General features: G+C 40.9%; 1 protein-coding gene across 3 annotated transcripts in view; it reads right to left on the bottom strand.

Annotated features, from left to right (window-relative positions):
• The window catches only part of RNF10 (ring finger protein 10), a gene marked incomplete at its 5' end in the record, with an annotated part of 32,819 nt that extends 13,927 nt beyond the window's left edge, over positions 1–18,892 (bottom strand). For all 3 annotated transcript variants that reach the window (XM_084253612.1, XM_084253611.1, XM_084253613.1), the window contains 7 exons: positions 58–218; positions 1,871–2,007; positions 2,088–2,272; positions 3,256–3,346; positions 4,477–4,676; positions 10,398–10,594; positions 18,736–18,892. In XM_084253612.1, coding sequence (XP_084109738.1) covers positions 58–218; positions 1,871–2,007; positions 2,088–2,272; positions 3,256–3,346; positions 4,477–4,676; positions 10,398–10,594; positions 18,736–18,892 — 1,128 coding nt within the window. The remainder of the gene's footprint in view (positions 1–57; positions 219–1,870; positions 2,008–2,087; positions 2,273–3,255; positions 3,347–4,476; positions 4,677–10,397; positions 10,595–18,735) is intronic.
• Positions 18,893–19,154: the final 262 nt, after the last annotated feature.

Genomic DNA, 19,154 nt, shown 5'->3' with positions numbered 1-19,154 from the left:
TGAAGTAACTTCCCCCCCACCCGCCCCCATTCTGACCTGTTCCCACCATCATCTCACCTTGAGCTCCTGGATCGCAGCCTCAATAAAGCAGGACTCAGGAGTGTGCTTCTCCTCTGCCAGCTGCCGCTCTAGTGCTACCTTCTCTTCCTGAACCACCCGGTGCAGCACCTGTTCCTTAGAAGCCAGCAGCAACTTGGAATATTGGCTGTGCTGTTCATCTACAAGAAAGTCAGCAAGATCACAAAAATATAAGACTCAAGTCTTCTCCTATACCTGTTTATAAAAAAGTTGTTTTCATAAAAGATAAATTTACACTGCAGTTTCTTTTTGATTCAAAGTCTTAAAATATTCCAAAATGTGATATAGTCTATTACATTTTTACCTTCTGTGCCTGCTCTACACTACTTAGTAAGTGCCTTGTGGAACATTTAGGTTAGTGACCGTTGTCATTGTTAACAATGTAACATATTGCAACCAAAAAAGTTCTCACATAACCTCCCTTGGTAAAAATGATTTATGATATTTAAATATAAATTGAGGCCTCCCTGGTGGTGCAAGGGGTTAAGCACAGCACCATGAAGCTATTCGCAGCCTCTGCAGCACCAGTTAAATCCCCAACCGGCCAGTGAGCTACACACATGGCGCAGCAGACCTCTCCTGTCTTGTCTGTTTCAGTGGATCTGTCTGTTCTGCTCCCCACCCTGTCTCTGGTGAAGCCTCTCACCCTTGCAACTCGAGCCTGCATCCCAGCTCTTATATGCACAAATGAATAAATCTTTAAAAAATAAATATAAATTGTGGATCAAAGGTTGTACTTTCTAAAAATGCTACCAAATAGTATCCCAAAAGGCTGTATTGATTTTACAGTCCCACCAAGAACAAAAGGTTCAATTTCCTCAACCCTGGAAGACCAGTTTACCTATGTTTTTTTTTGCCCTCCTATAATCTAAAAGGCATAATGGTCTGTACTGGTCTAACTCCTCAGTAAACTAAAATCTTCAGATATCTGGAGGCTATTCTAATTTCCTTTTTCTGAGAAATGCTTTATAACATGCTTAGCCCATTGTTTCATTAGGTTGTGAATGTAATTTATAAAACATCCGTATGTTTTAAACGATAATCTTTCATTTCAAATGTGCAAAATCTTCCCCTAGTTTACTAATCAACTATTGATTTTGAGCAATCTTGTCAGTTTTCATTCTTATAAAATCAAATTTATCATTATTTTTATTTATAGCATCTATGGTTTCAACCCGCTTCAAAAATTATCCACTCAAAATTTGAGGATTTATAAGGGAATTATATCTTCTTTTAAAGGTTTAAAGTTTTTGTCTACATTTAGTTTTTCAATTCATGTGGAATTGATTTTCACATACGGTATGTAACAGGCATCTAATTTTATTTTTCCCCCTAAGAATTGATTGTTTCCATACCAATTACTGAGAAATCTCTTTTCCCCAGCGATAGATTGAAGTTCATGTCACTTTAATCAAATGCTCATTTCCACATGGAATACAGGGAATAACACCTTGTGTGCACTTCCTCTACTTATCACACACTATATATCCAAAGACTACCAGTCTGTCTCTCTCATTAGACCAACATTTCTGGACTCCCCAAAACCGGACACAGTGACAGACACTATTCAAACAAAACCTGTTAAAATGAATTACATATGTATATAACTATGCCAAACTTCAAAGGGTTAAACCACTCTGTAAACTATACCCTCACCTACTGGCATCCTATGACTCAGAATACCTAGCACTGGCTCGCCCTGAGGCTGAATTACTGACCCTAAAAAAGATAGATTCAGTAGCCTTAAAGAGTGTGCCCAGGATTATTTGCCCCCAAAGTTAATAGAACTAACCTCCTAGATGAATGGGATGGTCTACATTCATCCATTTGGATTTGGGCAAGGCCACCAACACCCCTTTCTCCCTCTTCATCAGCTGCATCGTAATGGTATCACCAACAACATACTGACGTGACTCTGTGGCAACAACACTGTAACATGGACATTTAGATGTAGCAGGGCAAGGACTGAAAAAAACTAGGGTCTAATCTAATAAATTTCTAAAGCTTACCTCTTGAGATCCTTCTTATGCACAGAACTGTAACAGATGGGACATTTACTCCATGTCTTCTCACTCAGTGAAAGATAGTGCAGGATGCATGCCCAACAGAAGATGTGTCCACAGCGAGTAATCTTGGCTGCAGTAGGTGGATATAGGCATATCGGGCAAGATGGCACTTCATGGCTACAAATACGCTGAAACAAAAGGCTGCCATAAGTTTCACTGCTTTTAGAACTGACCAAGGACTTTCAAAATTAAAGTCTCTGCTTCCCATTCTCATCCCTGTACATCTCTACTCAACACATATTCATTAAAATTGCTCAACTATGCAGGTGCATATATATGATAGCACTTATAGTTAAGGGAACCATGGTAATGGCTGTAATATAATGAAACAACTACAGGCAGCAGTATTTGGGAGATTCCACTTCCAAGGTGAAAAAATGATAGACATCACGGTCTGATCCCATTTTCAAAAAAAAAAGAATTTACATTTATGCATACATAAAAATATAAAAAGGGGCTATAAGTAATTTTCTGTTACTTTCCAGTGGAGAAATCAATGAGATTTTCATTTTGACCCAATGCATAGAAAACTTAAGTTTCACAGGCCTTTGATGTCATTCTCAGATAATTTTAAGGCTTTTCATGGGAGTCCAGATTTCGAGGACTATCATTTTGAAAGATAATCTACATCATGTACCCTAGAAACATCAAGGGGACAGACCTATAGTCATAATTTCAACAGAAATGAAAAGCAGGACGGGTTCTGGCAAATGTACAGCTCTGTGGCTATTCATCTACCACAAGGCTAAGGCCTAATTTGATAATTACAAAAAGTTACCAATAAAGCAATATCCATAGAATGAGCCCACCCTGGCTCAGGAGGTTAACCTGAATCCCTCACATATTCCTCTGGTTACTACTTCCTAGGAGAGTGAAGGTAGTGAATAGCAATACCACTTTTAAACCTTCAGATCAGAGCCCTCCAATTCCCTAATCCTGCAGGCCAGTGGCAATTACAGTTCAGAAGAAACCAGGACTAATCTCTGGGAAAGGCCGAGTGTAAGTCCATGCAGGACAGGGTACAGCAGTGAACACAGACAACAGCTGCAGTGTCACACAGTCCTTCCTTTAGTTCTCTCTCCCATTAACAGCTTGTCACTTAGCTACTTACCACTTGTTCCACAAAGTCCCAGTTGACTAAGGTATCAGGATCTGCAAAATGAGCTGTGTAGTCTTGGTCTTCAGACACCACAAATTGGCAACTAGAAATAGGGAAGATGACAGAGAAAAGACATGCTGCCAGAATCCAGCAATGAGCCCTCAGCAGAAATTCATCAACTCTTAGAAAACAAATGTAGGCGCACTACCAGCCATGATTTGTAAAGCACTGAACTAGGACTCCAGTCTCAGTTCTGAGTCTTGGCTCTGGAGGGAATCCAAAGAACCAGCAGGTAGGATTTAAATCCATGAACTCTTATTTCTTCTGCTTCTAAGTAGTCAAGCTGCCTCCCTTCAACTAAAATTAACCCATACTGTGGTTCCACACAGCAGGAAGCCAGATTTCCTCCCTCAATCCCAGAAACCCCACAACAGAGCTAGTCTTCAAAGCACTAGAAAGACTGTTCCCATTAAATCATTTGAGTACCAGAATTATTTCAATCTAGACCCAAGGTCAAATCTTATATTGTGACTAATGCCACACAAAAGGAAACAATATCAATATTTGAACAAATGTGTGTCAAGCACTTCAACTTATCATTCAAGTCTCCTTTAAGTAATTTCTCCTTATAAAAAAACTGAATCTCAAAGTGTTTAGCTAACTTGCCCAATGAAAAAGGTCAAATCAAGATTCAAATCTAGATCAGATCTCAAAGCAAACACTTGTGCTACTTCAACATGATACTAAAGCATTACCTAATTTTAGCATTATTTCATTATTTATTTAAGCATTATTTTCTTTTAAGCATCAATAGCATCCACTTGGGAAATGGGATTTCAACACATGACAAAAGGAAAAGGAGACCAGATCAACTCCCTTTCTGCCCCTCTCCTAAGAAATAGTAGTTTAAAAAAAAAAAAAAAAAAAAAAAAAAAAAGGCCTTTGGGCCTCCCTGGTGGCGCAAGGGGTTAAGCACCGCACTGTGAAACAAGAAACCCACATGGCGCAGCAGACCTCTTCTGTCTCGCCCACTGCTCCCCTCAGCAGTGTATTTCAGTCAGTCTGTTCTGTTCCCCACTCTGTCTCTGGTGAATCCTCCCCCCCCATTTCTGGCTTGTACCCTAGCTTTTGTATGCATAAATAAATAAATCTTTAAAAAAAAAAAAGCCTCTTTTCAGTGCAATTGCCCAGCAAGGCTCAACTTCATTCTCTCCTAGGAGTAACCATACTCACTTGGCCTGTAAAAAGAGTTCCTTGTTAAAAGGCTTATGCCCCCACTTGTTCCTTTTTCCCCAGCTGCCATGTCCACTGCCTTCAAAGTGACCTGCCTGGCCACGGGGTTCAAAAGTGAAATTCAACAAGTGGTTCAGGTTGATCTTCTTAGGACCAGAGAACTGGGCAGGGCTGAACTCTGCCCGTTGAGCCTCTGCTACCTAGAGAAAAGGAGAATGAATCACAGTATTTTAGATTAGGATGACAATGATCTATAGCAGAAATCAGCACAAGCCTTCTTTCTATGAGACTTAAAAAATATTAATTAAATAAAATATAGGCTTAAAGTCAACAATTGTCCGAGGAAGGGGAAATGGAAAAGTAACCCAAGATCTAGATGGGAGTGGAGAGAGGTAAAAGAGTCTAACATACAATTACTTAAACTGTTTAGTCTGCCCTAAGTAGCAATTAAACAATTTAAATGACAAAATTCAGCATCAATTTCCTTAGCTCTCTTGAAGCAGGAAGATTTACTTACTGCATTAATTTTCAACAGATCCACAGGACTCCTACACCTTCATTCCTGTAAGCTACGTATATTTTCATTTGTTTCTGGGTAAGGGGATTCTGTGGAACTATATTCTGGAGGCGGTTTGCAAGCAGCTGCTAACTGCCACAGGCTTTCAGGATACTGCCAGCGACCTCGTGTCTAAGACACACACTGCTATTCATTGTTAATTAAAACTGACAGAATTAGAACATGTAGGCAGACTAACTGTGCCCCAAAATAAACCCTATCAGTAGCTTCAGAGAGAGTTTAGAAAGTGGCACAAAACCACATGAGAAATAGCACAGCACACAGAGATGGAATAAATCATCTTGAGGTCTGTTTCAGTCTTCTTAGAATTACCAAACTGAAGTAGTATGGATATCTAATGTAAGTTAATGCCACATTCCCACTTAAGAGTTATAAGCACTTTGCCATTTCACTAAATATTAGTATAACAGTCAGAATGCTTAGTGTAGGACACAGCGTATACATAGCTTTTCCATTGTAACAAAATAGTGCTGGAATAAACACTTTTAGATAGATCTTCGTGCAAATATTTGGGCACCCATCTCTTTTGAATGTACAATAAATGATTGGGTCCAAGGAAATTCAAATTTAAGGCTTCTGCTGTTTAGTCAAAGTCAGAGATTAGTAAGTAGCACTTGCACACATGTGATAAATCCTCTAATGAGTAAAAAATGGATATAGTGAAAAATATCTTCTAAGATAGTTTATGCATAGAGAAGTGTAATATGTGACCTTTACAATTAAACACCAACAGTGGGGCCTCCCCGGTGGCGCAGCGGTTGAGCGCTGGGTTGCAAAGCTGCCCGCGGCCTCTGCGGCGCCGGTTCGATCCCCGGCTGCTCCCTGGCCACCGGGGGAGGGTCCCACATGGCACGCAGACCTCTCCTGCCGCCCGCTGCTCCCCTCAGCAGTGTACTTCGGTCCTTCTGCCTGCTCTGCTCCCCGCTCTGGCTCTGGTGAATTCTCTCACCCTCCCGCGCTTCTGACTGTACCCAGTGCTTGTATAAACAAAACAAACAAACAAATAAATAAATAAAAACATGCAAAAAAAAATTTAAAAAAAAATATATAAACAAACACCAACAGTGTTTGTGGCATACCACAATTAGACAATTTTCTTTTTATCTTAACTCATTCCACGTGTCCACCCCACCTCCCCCAACTGTCTAAATAATTGCGGAAGCCCAAGAGTTTCAGGTCATCCCTTACCTCTCATTCCCTAGACTTTTACTTGCATAAGGTTCTGCTATGCCTTCACTAGTCTTCCATCCCCAAAGTACCAAAGAGACCTGTGCTTAGTCAACAAAATCCCCCGTGTTTTCAACATTCTGTCTTCACTATTATCTGAACCCAATGTCACTCCAACATTAGCCATCATTAATCCCTGATTATCCTCCCAATACACTAGTTTCTCTGTTCCTTTACTTCCTCTCCTCCAATAAGTTTGCCCTCACCCTAACTCAGCCACCCATTTGTATGGGTATACCACATTCAGCTGAGTGATACAACAGCAACTATGGAGCTGTGGCTACTGAGCAGCTGAAATGTGGTCAGTGCCACAGAACAAAATAACATTTTAGATTTACCGTATTAAATACATTAAAATTAATTTCACCTATTTCTTTTTAAATTAATTTATTTATGCATACAAGAACTGGGGTACAGGCCAGAGGTGTGGGGGTTGAGAGGATTCACCAGAGACAGAGTTGGGAACAGAACAGGCAGATCTACTGAAATACACTGCTGAGGGGAGCAGCGGGCAAGTCAGGAGAGGTCTGCTGTGCCATGTGGGTTGCTCCTTGGCTGGCCGGGGATGGAACTCATGCTGCAGAGGCTGCAGATAGCTTCATAGGTTGCATCTTAACCCCTTGCGCCACCAGGGAGGCCCTCACCTATTTCTTTTTTAATATGGCAATTAGAAAAATTTTTAATTATCTATGTGGTCTGTGTTTCCATTGGACAGGATTGCTCTATAATCTAGACCATGCTTGCAGTAACTGCACCTCCTTTCACTGTTTTGATTTTTTAAGTGCCCTATCTTCAATTAGCCAACTCACTCCATTCTCAGCTTGTTCCCCTTTGGTATGACTTCAGAAATTCTCCACATCCACTTGGGTTTGCAAAAAAGTGATCCAACTCCTTCAATTTTCTCTCTTTATGTGGCTTAGATCCCATCGTCCGTTGCCTTGATTTTGTGGCAGTAATACCTGGCAAGATCTTCCCAATTGATTAATCAGGGGAACGATGCTTTAACTATTCCATCCCAGCACCAAAGCAGTTAAAAACAAAATCAAAATCACACTGAAGGTCTCACTAAAGTAAATCCTTACACTGCCTGGCAGTCATACTACAATTCTCTTATACCTCTTTACTCCATTAATTTTCCCAATCACTCAGACAACTCCTTTATTCCTCAGGCTCCCAAGCCTCCTCTCAGCTTATCTCATAGATTTCACTGAAACAATTAACAACCAGAAAAGAACTCCCACACCCTCCCACCATTACTGTCTTATTGCTACAGATGAACTGGCAGAGCTCCTTCTAAGCCAACTCCTCCACTTGTGCCTTAGATCCCAATTCCTCAGGAACTCAGACACTGTTTAAACAATTCACCCCTTCCTCCTCTATCACTTTTCCCTCTTTCCAAGACAATTTCATCAACAGGGATATGCTGTAATTTTTCATCTTAAACTCTCTTGACTTCATACTCCCCTCAAGCCACTGCCTGACCTCTATTCTCCCCTTTAAAGCAAACCCACCAGAAGATATTTTTTTTTAAAGATTTATTTATGCATACAAGAACTGGGGTACAGGCCACCGGTGCAGGGGGTGAGAGGATTCACCACAGACAGAGTGGGGAACAGAACAGGCAGACTGACTGAAATACACTGCTGAGGGGAGCAGTGGGCGAGACAGGAGAGGTCTGCTGCACAATGTGGGTCACCTCCCTGGCCAGATTGAACTTGTGCTGTAGTGGCTGCAGATAGCTTCATAGTGCTGAGACTTAACCACTTGCGCCACCAGGGAGGCCCCAGAAGGTACTATACTTGCTGTTTCTTTTTCCTATCCTCTGATTCTCTCTGAATCTATTCCAATCAGGTTTCTATAACCACTTTACCAAATCAGCTCAAGGGCAACATATTTTCAAATCTCATGGCAAACTTTCATTTCTGATCTTACTCAGCCTACAAGCACCACTCACTAGACAAAACTGACCACTTTCTCTAAATGGCTTTCAGCAATCTTCTTCCCTCAATAACCATTCCCGCTATTTCTTCTGCTAGTTCCTTATAATCCTGACTTGGGGCTCAAGGGGATTCCACTTTTGCAACATCGCTCCTTAATGATCTATCTCACTTAGTTCTGTAGTTGTGAACACAAACTACATGCAGAGCGCTCTCTAGCTTCGGTCCCTCCTAGAATTTCAAACTCAGTGATGGTCTGTCTCTGCTTAAGAGATCCAACAGGCACAACACAAGTAGCAGAGTTCCAAAATGAAATGCTTAATCTCAATCCCCTTTCCTTCCCTCTCCCTTCCAAATTGTGTCCTCTTTAAAATCTTCCCAATTTCCACAAATGGTATATGAATTGGCCTCATGCCAACAATATGTCATCCATGTATCTGCTCAGAACCCACAGTTAATATGTTAGAAAATAGGGCCTCCCTGGTGGTGCAGATGGTTGAGTGCAGCGCTGTGAAGCTGTCTGCAGCCTCTGCAGTGCTGGTTTGATGCCCACCTGCCACGGAGCAACCCACATGGTGCAGCAAACCTCTCCTGTCTTGCCCGCTGCTCCCCTCAGCAGTGTACTTCAGTTGGTCTGCCTGTTCTGTTCCCTGCTCTGTCTCTGGTGAATCCTCTCACCCTCCCACACATCTGGCCTGTACCCCGGTTCTTGTATAAATAAAATAAATCTTTAAAATTATATTTATTTTAGAAAATATTGCTGACTCTAACATTCAGATAGTCACCCAAATCTGACTGCCTATCCTCACTGTCACTCGATTTCAAAGCTCCCATCACTCTCATCAGAATATCTCAATAGCATCCTAGCTAGTTCCCTGCTTTAATTCTTCCCCTTAAAACTCCAAGTGAGATTACCTCACTTCTTTTTAAACCCCCAAAATGGTTTCCCTTCTGTCTGAACAAAAGGCCCCACATCATCTGAACGTCTCTTTTCTGTGTTCTTTGCTTTCATTTCCTACTTCTTTCCGCCCATGGTAACCTATTTGCTTTACCTCAAACACACCAAAAACATTACCGCCTCTGATCACTTACACTTATTATTCCTTCTGACACTCCTCCTCAAAATTGTATAGTGTGTTTCCTTGCCTTATTCAGGTCTCTACTCAAAATAAACTCCTCAGAGCATCTTTCCTTAGCCATCTTCTGAAACTGTACACCTTGTTACTCCACTCATTTACCTCCCCTGTCCACATTTTAAAAATTCAATAAATATTTACCATTGGAGGTAAATGTAATGGTTTTATTTTTTATGTAACTTTTTTTTACTATCCCTCCCTCCCCCAAACTAGAATATAAGCTCCTAAAGAACAAAGATAATGTTCCAAAACCCTAAGCAGTATGTGGTGCATGGTAGGTGAGGAATAAATTTTTAGTGGATGAATGGATTATTCCATGAATACATCCATTAAATCTGTCTTGCTCTGTAATAGTTACATAGTATGGAACATTTAAAGAGCAGGATAACCAAAATGAAAATGCATACATTATGCAAAAATTTTATATAATTCTTAAGAATTATATAAAATAATTCTTAAGAATTATATAAAATATTTTTTAAAAAACCAAACCCCTATTGTGATAAAATAAATAAAAAGCAGGATAATTTAACCAGTCCCTTACTGATAGTTTCAAATTGTTTCTTAAAATTTTGCTAACCACAAATAATACTGCAAGTCAACTCTCTTGTACATGAGTCTTTATGCACTTATGGAAGGATATCTAAGGAACTCCTAAAATCAGAATACCTGGAACTAAGGATACAGCATTTTACTAGATCCTATATATGGGGTAAATGTCATTAATGTCATTTACTATCAAAATATTTCATAGGGAACCATAATGCATGAGTGATAATAAAAAATACTAAACAAATCAAGGCATCCCAAGTTTGCTGTGATTTCTCATAATCCAAGATTATGATGTCTTTTTTCCTCCAAGGAAATTTTCATAACCTTCAAGAAAAGCAAGCAAGCAAAGTTCTAAACCCAGTTAAACAGCAACTACTCAAGATTACTTTGGTTAACTACTTTTCTTCCCTCTCCCCAAGTACTGATAAACCAGTGAGGGGAGAATCAGACTTTATATTTCTTATGTACTAAAGACATTCTTACATTCCATACCTCATCTCGTCTTCCACCATTAAAAGAAGAACTAAAGAGTTTGCTGCTGCCGCCGCCCCTTTGAGGAGGCATCTTGTTAAAAGTTTTGCTTTTCTGTGAATTGGAGCGACGGGACTGGTTGCTAAAATTTTCATTTTTGGGGTAGGAAGGTTCACGTTTGCGATTACAACGCTTGGATCCACTTGAGTTCTTTCCATCTGAAAGGAAAAGCAAAAGAATTAAGAAATAATACCTACACCTGCCAACTGCTCTCCACTCTCCCCCCCACCCCCCAAAATGTGCTTAAACAAGGGTAAATGGGCTCTTCCACAATCTCCAAAAAATTGAGGTTTAGGCAAGACATCTTAAAGTACAGTGGTTTGGTTAAGTGATGAAGCCTAAAGGGCCTCTCCCTCAGGACAAATACATTATAAATCAAACCACACAGCTTCTCAGTTCACAACATCTTCCATTTTTACAGAGATCAACCACTGCTCTTGTAAAAGTCCATTCAGGCAAAGCAGAAACAGCCTATAGGTTTCCCACCCTATCCAAAAGTAGAATGTTCCTATTTGGTATGATTTGTAGGTTATTTTCTGGCTCTGGGAACACTATAACCATTAACTGATATGAAAAATGTTTTAGCATACCCCTACCAAATCAAACCAAATAAAAAATTCTACTTTCACATAACAGGGAAAACCTATATTCATATTAAGAAAAAGTATTTTCTCTGGAGGCAGGACAAAAGACATTCTTCTATTTTTTTTAAGGAATGTGATTTTTTTTTTAAGATTTATTTATTTATACAAGCACTGGGTACAGTCAGAAACGCAGGAGGGTGCAAGAATTCACCAGAGCCAGAGCAGAGAGCAGAACAGGCAGAGTGACAAAATACACTGCTGAGGGGAGCAGCGGGCAGCAGGAGAGGTCTGCGTGCCATGTGGGACTCTCGCCCGGCGGCCGGCGGGGATCAAACCTGTGCTGCAGAGGCTGCCAGCAGCTTCGCAACCCAGCGCTCAACCGCTGAGCCACCGGGGAGGCCCAAAAGACATTCTTCTTTAAATTCTAGCACAGTAGATTCAATACAGTTACAGCTTAACCTTGGTCCTATTACACTGTGTTTTTAGAAGGCATAAAAGCAAAGGAATATTTAGATATGTTCTAGAGGTAAAACCGAAAAGGTATTAAGTTGAAAAAGGTTGAGCCCTAAGAACATTAGGTCAACATGAGCATTCATGGGGAAAAAATACTTTATTAAAAGATATAAAAATCAATGTTAATTCTGAAATCCAGAATTTAAATTTACCAGGACCTACATACAGGCTATCAAACTATGGTATTTACTTTTAGTCTCCATTTATGCACCTGCTACATATGACAGACGTACAAGATACACTGTCTTTTACCTGTTACCTTATGAACGTTTTTATGCATCCCTTGTTTTCAAAAGCATGATTAATGGCTGCATTGTTGTCCACTTATAATGTAACATAACCAATCCCCTATTTACTAAACACTTAAGTGACTCCTAATTGTTTTTTTTCTCTGATTTAATATAATATTTTAGAAGTTTCTTTATACAGAGCCCATGTGTATGACTATGTCAAACTGAAGTATAATTAGCAAATCACGAGAATAAAGCTTTTTACACATCCTCAAGTTGCTTTCTAGAATCAGTATACCAATTTATTTACATTCTAACACCATAAGAGTGTCTAGTTCATTACATTCTTTAATACTACTGAGCTGAACCAACTTTGCTGAATTCAAAGATAAAAATGACTTGTTTCAGGTTTTAACTTCTCTTTTTACTAGCAATAACTACTTTTTCAGTCTGTTTACCATTTGTATTTTGTGGATAAGAACTTGTTTATATTTTGTCCTATTTTTCTACTGGGGAACTGAACTGCATCAATTATTTTGTCCCCAAGAGAACAAAGAGCTCTGACCAGACACACTTAACATGTGCCAAAGTTTATCAACTTTAAATTTTAAATTTCAAACTTGAAAAAGCAAAATAAAAGCTACCCGAGAACCAGACAAATAAAGTAAATGAGACCCCCAAATTAGTCTTTAAGCAAAAGATTGATTTTTCTTTTCTCTTCGCTCACTCCAGCTTGTCTTATTTCAACATGGAAATCTGACCAAGTCAAGTCTGCATTCTAATGGCTTCAGAAGCAAAAACTTAGAATGGACGTTAGTGGACTTTAATGGAGAAATGCACTTGGAGGATTGAAAGGTGAGGTAGTAATTTACAAATGTCAAGAAGACTTCAGCATGAGCCTCAGAACTACAGCCCATTACCCCCCAGCCCCTCTACATACAGTTTAAGTTTGTTTGTTAAAAGCGTATAATGGAAACATATCTGGAAAGGCAAAACAGCAGGCCATTACCTTTGGAAAATGGAGCTGTTCACTTATACCCAAATATAGAATCAGAATCACCCCAGCACCCAGGAAATCACCAGCTATTAAGGGATTCCTGAGCTCAGGCTTTCCTTCCTAAAATGTTAAATACACAAAATTACTGTTCTGTATACCTATTATAGGGCAATTTTTAAAGTTACTTATACCTAGAAAAAATTATTTCTAGACAAGATGACCTGTTTATTTTACAACAGGCTAAATAAATCCAAGGTGAGGCAAATCTTTGGAGAAGAGGAAATGTGAGTTGATAAACCAGAGTCCAAATTTTGAAAGCAACCATCTCACACCTGGTTCGTCAACAATATGGGATAAATAAACGAGAGACATGCCATCCTCTCCAAACCACTACTTGAGAGTCAAGCTGACAGTGCTAAGAAATGGCTGCAATGTAAACAGAACAGATGGGTCATAAAAACATACCCAAACTAGATTTACTCCACTGATTGCCTTTAAGTTCCAGTTAGGGAAAGTGGCCAAGGTTTAATCAGAAGCTAGAATTTAAAAACTAGACTTATACTTAACTATTTCAGTTAGCAACACTGTAAGACATGCTACCAGTGGTAATTTATAAAGTGAAGCTTCAGATCTCATATAAATTTCACTTTATCCTCTACCCATGAAATTATAATAAAATCTCAAATAGAAAATTCAGAGGGCTACAGAAGGCCAGCCAACTTTATCAAGAGAACAAAAAAGGTCTCATGAAGAAGACTGGTATATACAGAAAACACACATTTGCCAAAACTTATTATCCAGGGCTATTTCAGATGATCCTGCATTTCCCTGACTGTTGTTTTCAAAACAAGCTCACAATGGTTTGAACAAAATTAGGTGAAGTCTGATTCTACATTTCAAAGGCTCAAGAAAGAAAGTTGGAACTTATCTAGAGCTGCTTGTATTTCTTCACTTATTACCACAGTGGCAAGGAAACAGTTTCATAATACTTACAGAATTGCTCTCTGATGGACAATGAACTGCTCACTTCTAAAACAGATTACAACAGACCATATATGGAGTCATGATTTTAGCTGCTAAAATCAACTCCCTCTCATCTTGTCTTCCACTTACCTACGGGTATGAAGTCAGATGTGTAAAGTGAGAGGTTAGCTCTTATCTCTAGACTGAGGCAACAAGCAGCAAAAGATTGAAAGTACACTCAGGCCTGGGACCTAGAGATAAAGTTCAGACTAATATGTTTTAAATGTTTTATAGACAACTTGCCAGGATATACAGTGAAAAACATGGTAGAATGTTGTGGTCCTTTCTCTGACAGCAGATGACAGTAATGAGATGATCCACTTTCTATCTTGGAAATTAGACAAAGTCAAATTCCTGTAAGAAACACTGCTGAAAGTTTTAAATTTCAGAGTGGCAGTTCTCAATCCTGGCTGCACAAAAGAATAACTTGCAGAAACTTTGAAACTATGGATGCCACGGCCAAGAGCTGACCTCGACCTAAAGAAACTCTGAGTTTTTCTAGAGAATCCACACATCCTTATTTTTAAGGGAAAATAAGTCTTCAGGAGATTCTCATGCACAGCCAGAGCTGAAAACTGCCAAAAACTACCACTGCTAAGGCACATTCCAAAATGGGCAAAACCATTAGTTTTATGGCTCAAATCCAGAACTCAGGATCCCAGAATCAACAATTAAAGAGACTTGAAAACTTAGTCCACCATCTCAGTTTTTCCACAACTCCCTAATTGAAAAGCCTCTGTCAGATAATAGGAAACCTATCTTAGTTTTGTACCCCCATTACCATATTAAAGACCACAAAATTTTCAGTTAAGTAATTTGGCATTACCAACACTTCTAGCTCTAGTTCTAACAGGTGGCACAGTCTAGAGGTCAGAACACCAGCCAGGAAGTTCAGCTGCTGATTCATGCTGTAATCACAAGCAAGTTGCTTACCCATCGTCCAGAGTGGATGACAAGCACCTCCGGAGGGGCAACATATGGCCTTACTACAGAATCAACTGACAACAAATTGAATCCAGCTGAAATTAGTAATTCTGGATGAAAGGAAGAAAAAGGTGGTATCAGGAATGATGAATGTGCCAGTGAGTTTACATAAAGTGTTTTTATAAATATTCCTAGGACATCTTAGAATTCATTTGGACATATCAATCCAACACCCCTAAGCGTTTCTGTCTGTAATTTAAGCCTAGTAGTCCCTTACCCTCCCTCCTCACAGGATCATGAAGACTAAGAAAAGGTCTACAAAATGCCTACCACAGTGGTTGGCACACAGTTGCTATTATTTGAAAGTCTACTATTAATAAATTCAAGTAATTCCTGTCAAATGCACCAACTAGGCTTCCAACAAAGCCATAAAAAACAAGGACTCCAGACAACAGGCTCTGAAATTCTTGTAATTTCTCTAAGTGGTTTTTATTGAAGGTTTCAAGTCACTTCAATTTTCAAAGCCTTCAAAAGCTCTGGGTCCATTTACAGCTCAGGATCATTCTTCACAAGAGATTACCACTAGTAACCTGGCTTCTGGTACCGGAATAACAAGAAGAGTGTCAAGACAGTACTTCAAATTACCAACCCAAAATAACTGCTTCATAATACCTGACCTTCCCTTAACCTCCACGGCAGTACCATCCCCCACCCAGGGTGATGGAGCAAGAGGTTCTAGGCCAGGGTCCATAAACCGCCTAGTCTCTCTCCGCCCCCCCACAAAAGATTTTTTATTTATGCTTACAAGAGGTGGGGTGTAGGTCTGGGTAGGGGGGTGAGAGGATTCACCAGAGACAGAGTGGGGAGCAGAACAGGCGGAATGACTGAAATACACTGCTAAGGGGAGCAGTGGGTGAGTGAGGAGAGGTCTGCTGTGCCATGTGGGTTAGCTCCCTAGCCAGGGATCGAACCTGTGCTGCAGTGGCTGCAGATAGCTTCATAATGCTGAGACTTAATCCCTTGTGCCACCAGGGAGGCCCTCTTTCCCCTCTTTTTATAGTCTTTGTTCTTTCTAAACTACTTTCCCGAAGTCCTAACTCACCAAGTTATATATAAACTTCACTGGGATATATCTGTTCAATGCTCTTAGAGCTGCATCTGTGCCCTACTGGAACAAAGCTGTACAAATATATCCAAGAAAAGGAATGGTATGTGAATGTTTGAAGTATTAGTCAAGGCAAAGAAATTGGTATGCCACCAATCTGGCCAGAAAGATCAAAGAAATCCCAGTAGTCAAATTTACCTACTTCCTGTGTGCATGAAGGTCAGTAAGTCAGTTTGCAGGAACAAAGATTCAAGTATATTAATCCCGTAGCTAGGAAGCAAGTGTCCATCTGCGTTGTACATGTTTCAAAGAATAAAAACCAAAGGGTTCCCCCTCCCCCACATGAGGTAGGGAAAGGAAGAAAAGGGAATTCAATGCCCAAAAATTAAAAAACACCTGTTCTTGTTACTTTGATAACCAAAAGGGAAGTTCTGTCTTTTCACTTTATCCTTCCTGTTCTTCAAGGCATTATTCTGAAAATCAAGAGGCCTTTCAATAGTTTACAGCATAATCAAGTATGTCAAGTATTTAGTTCTCTTTTGAAATACTACCAAACTTTATGGAATTACGTGTATTTTGTTAGCGCAAAGCCACTGTGCAAGAGGTCCCAGAGTGGTATTTGTCGTAGCAGCACTGCTGTAACTTTCTTAGGCAGCATATGCTATCTTTCAGCTCAACCTTTAAAATTAACCAGTATCAGAGTTCCCTAAGCCATTTTTAATCTCCCCCTGCTTTGTTTTTGAATTTGTTCCTAATTGCAAACAGTGGATTATGGTTAATGAAGAACTATATATTGCATACCACAAATCTACCTTTTTGCGAAGGGCATATACATCCGACTAGCCAGTAAAGTAGGCACTGGCAAACATGGTTAAGCTTCCTAAGAAACATATTAAAAAATGAACGCTACCAGAGGGCACACTTGCGTATTAAAAAAAAAAAAAAAAAAAAAACTAGGAAAAAGTCCTCTATATGGGTTTTTACTTACTTCCTCAGAAGCTTTCAATAGGCAACATAAATGTTAATAGTAATTTATAGTATTTTATTTTAAAAAAGAAAAACAGAAGTAGCTTTTTAAAAAAAAGCAGAAATGACTAGAATGAATCCCACAATTAGCATTTATTCTATACAAGTTTATTTGAAATGCTAACACCGACAAATATTGGCTTTAGTCAAATTACAACAGAATACTTGATCATCCTGTTCAGTAATCTTAGTTCCACTAATCAACAGATTCATAGACAAAATATGGGTAAAACACTTTAAATGCTTTAGTCTTTTATTTTGTTTGGGTTGTTTCAAACTTTCACCTACAGTCTCACTAAAAATTAAACAAAAGGCATTTATTGCAGCTGACTCAAAAGTCAATGTTAGTGGCTTAAACAGGAGTCCCACAAAAACTAATTGAGAATTTATATAGGTAGAGAACTAATCCTTAACTTTACACCTTGTAGTACAAAATAAAGTTATTTATCTATAGTAAGAAATATTCAAGTCATTGTAAACCAGTTCCAACGCTGGTCAAGAGGACTGACTACCCTTTCTAAGGGGATCTATGATAAAAGTCACACATATACAAAACCCCAAAATTAGTCTACATACTACTGTCTGACATAGCCAGAGTGATCATACTAGTCCCTATTTAAAGCATTCTTTTATTATCAAGACAAATTGTCTCCAACTGAGTTCCACAAGCAGCATCTGTGATACTGCTTGGCACAAGAGGTAAACAAGTTTGCTACATCCGCCAGGTCAACTCTGAACTCAAGTCAGCCTTCCAGTTAATTGTTTTTTCCATCCATTTTCAGGTCAGACTTACAATTTTTTAATCTTCAAAAGTCTTAAAAAGTTTTCAACAACCGGAACCTCCACATTTGCAAAGTCCAAGTGTTCCCCTCTTTACCACACATTCCCACTTCCACCAAAAACAGTTTCCTGTTACTGCTAATATAATCACAACACGTAAGAAAGCAGACATTAGTACCCAGGCTTTGAAGGCTGGGAATTTTCAACTCCAGACTCTGCCAACTCCTAACCACCTGGCTCCTAAGCGTGTTCCTTCTGGAGGTATGAACAATTCCACCTTGCTGGACTGGTTAGTCACAGGGATATGGATAAGAGGTGAAAGCCTAGCCTAGTACCTAGTACATGGTGAGCACTCTAAATAAACGGCAGCTACTATCATCACGACTGTCACAACTCAATATCGAGGCAAGACACACAAAAAACAGAATCTGCCCTAACACAGGAAAACAGGCATGTGCATTTGGTGCAGTAAGTATCAGGTACTCTCCTCAGCTTCTTTCATTTGTTTCCTAAGTTCATTTCAATTATTATCTCCAACTCCACAGGGAAGGAAATGCAGGCGCTCAGGTCTGGCACACCTAAAAACACTTCACTCCAGAGTCTGGCTCTTAACCCCCACTTCACGATGAACAAAGTCATTCCCAGGATGAGTATCCTTCAACAGCAGGATGGCTCTGGGGCCACCTTATGAAAAATGAGATTTGCGTCTGTGAAGTTCTAGGGGCCGTCCCTCCCGTTTAAACATCAACACCATCCAGTGCTAATTCCACAGAAAAGACCAGAGCATCTCAGCAGGGTTAGCAGCGTGGACGCGTGCATGAGACAACCACGTTCACGGCTTGCTGGGAGGCACCTACCAGCCGGGTGCCCTGCCTTTTCCTGAACCTCAGTTTCCTCCTCCGCAAAATGGAAACAACAGCAGCACCAAGGAGTCCCGTACACCACGCGGGCGAGCGCTCCCCAAGTGCTCACTGTAAATAAGGGGAGCCAGGGGAGGGGCGAGTAGCCACTGCAGAAGGCAGAGCTGCGCCCCCGACTGACCCCGGGGCGCGAGCGTCCTCCCCAGCTGCCGCCCCCGCTCCGCGCCCCCCGCCCGGCCGGGGGGGCCCCCCCTTACCGCTCTTGGGTTTAGACTCGCCGGCCGGCCCCGCCGAGGCGGAGCGGGGCGGCTGTTGCCCTTTGCTGCTGCCCGAGGAGGCGGAGGGGCCGCCGCAGCCGCTGCTCTTGTCCATGTCGGGGGCGCTGGCGGCGGCGCTGGGGGAGCTCTGCGGCATCAACGGGGGCCTCGGCGGCGGCGGCGGTCGGAGCGGAGCGGGCGCGGCGGGGACCCAGGCTCATGGCGTTCGGGGCCGGCGGGGGTCGGCGGCGGCAGCGGTTCTCGGCCTTCATGGCGACATTTTTCCCTGTTTCCTTCCTCAGCTTCTCAAACTAGAAGGAGAAGCGGCGGGCGGGGCTGGGCCCGGCGGCGGCGGCGACCGAGAGGCGGGGGAGGCCGGGGCGCGGGGGTCCGGGCCGGGCCTGGCGGGGCGGAGGCTG

Source organism: Talpa europaea (genome assembly GCF_964194135.1).
Source record: "Talpa europaea genome assembly, chromosome: 14".
NCBI lineage: Eukaryota > Metazoa > Chordata > Mammalia > Eulipotyphla > Talpidae > Talpa > Talpa europaea.
Note: the sequence above shows the minus strand (reverse complement) of the source record. Positions and strands in the feature narration are given on the sequence as shown.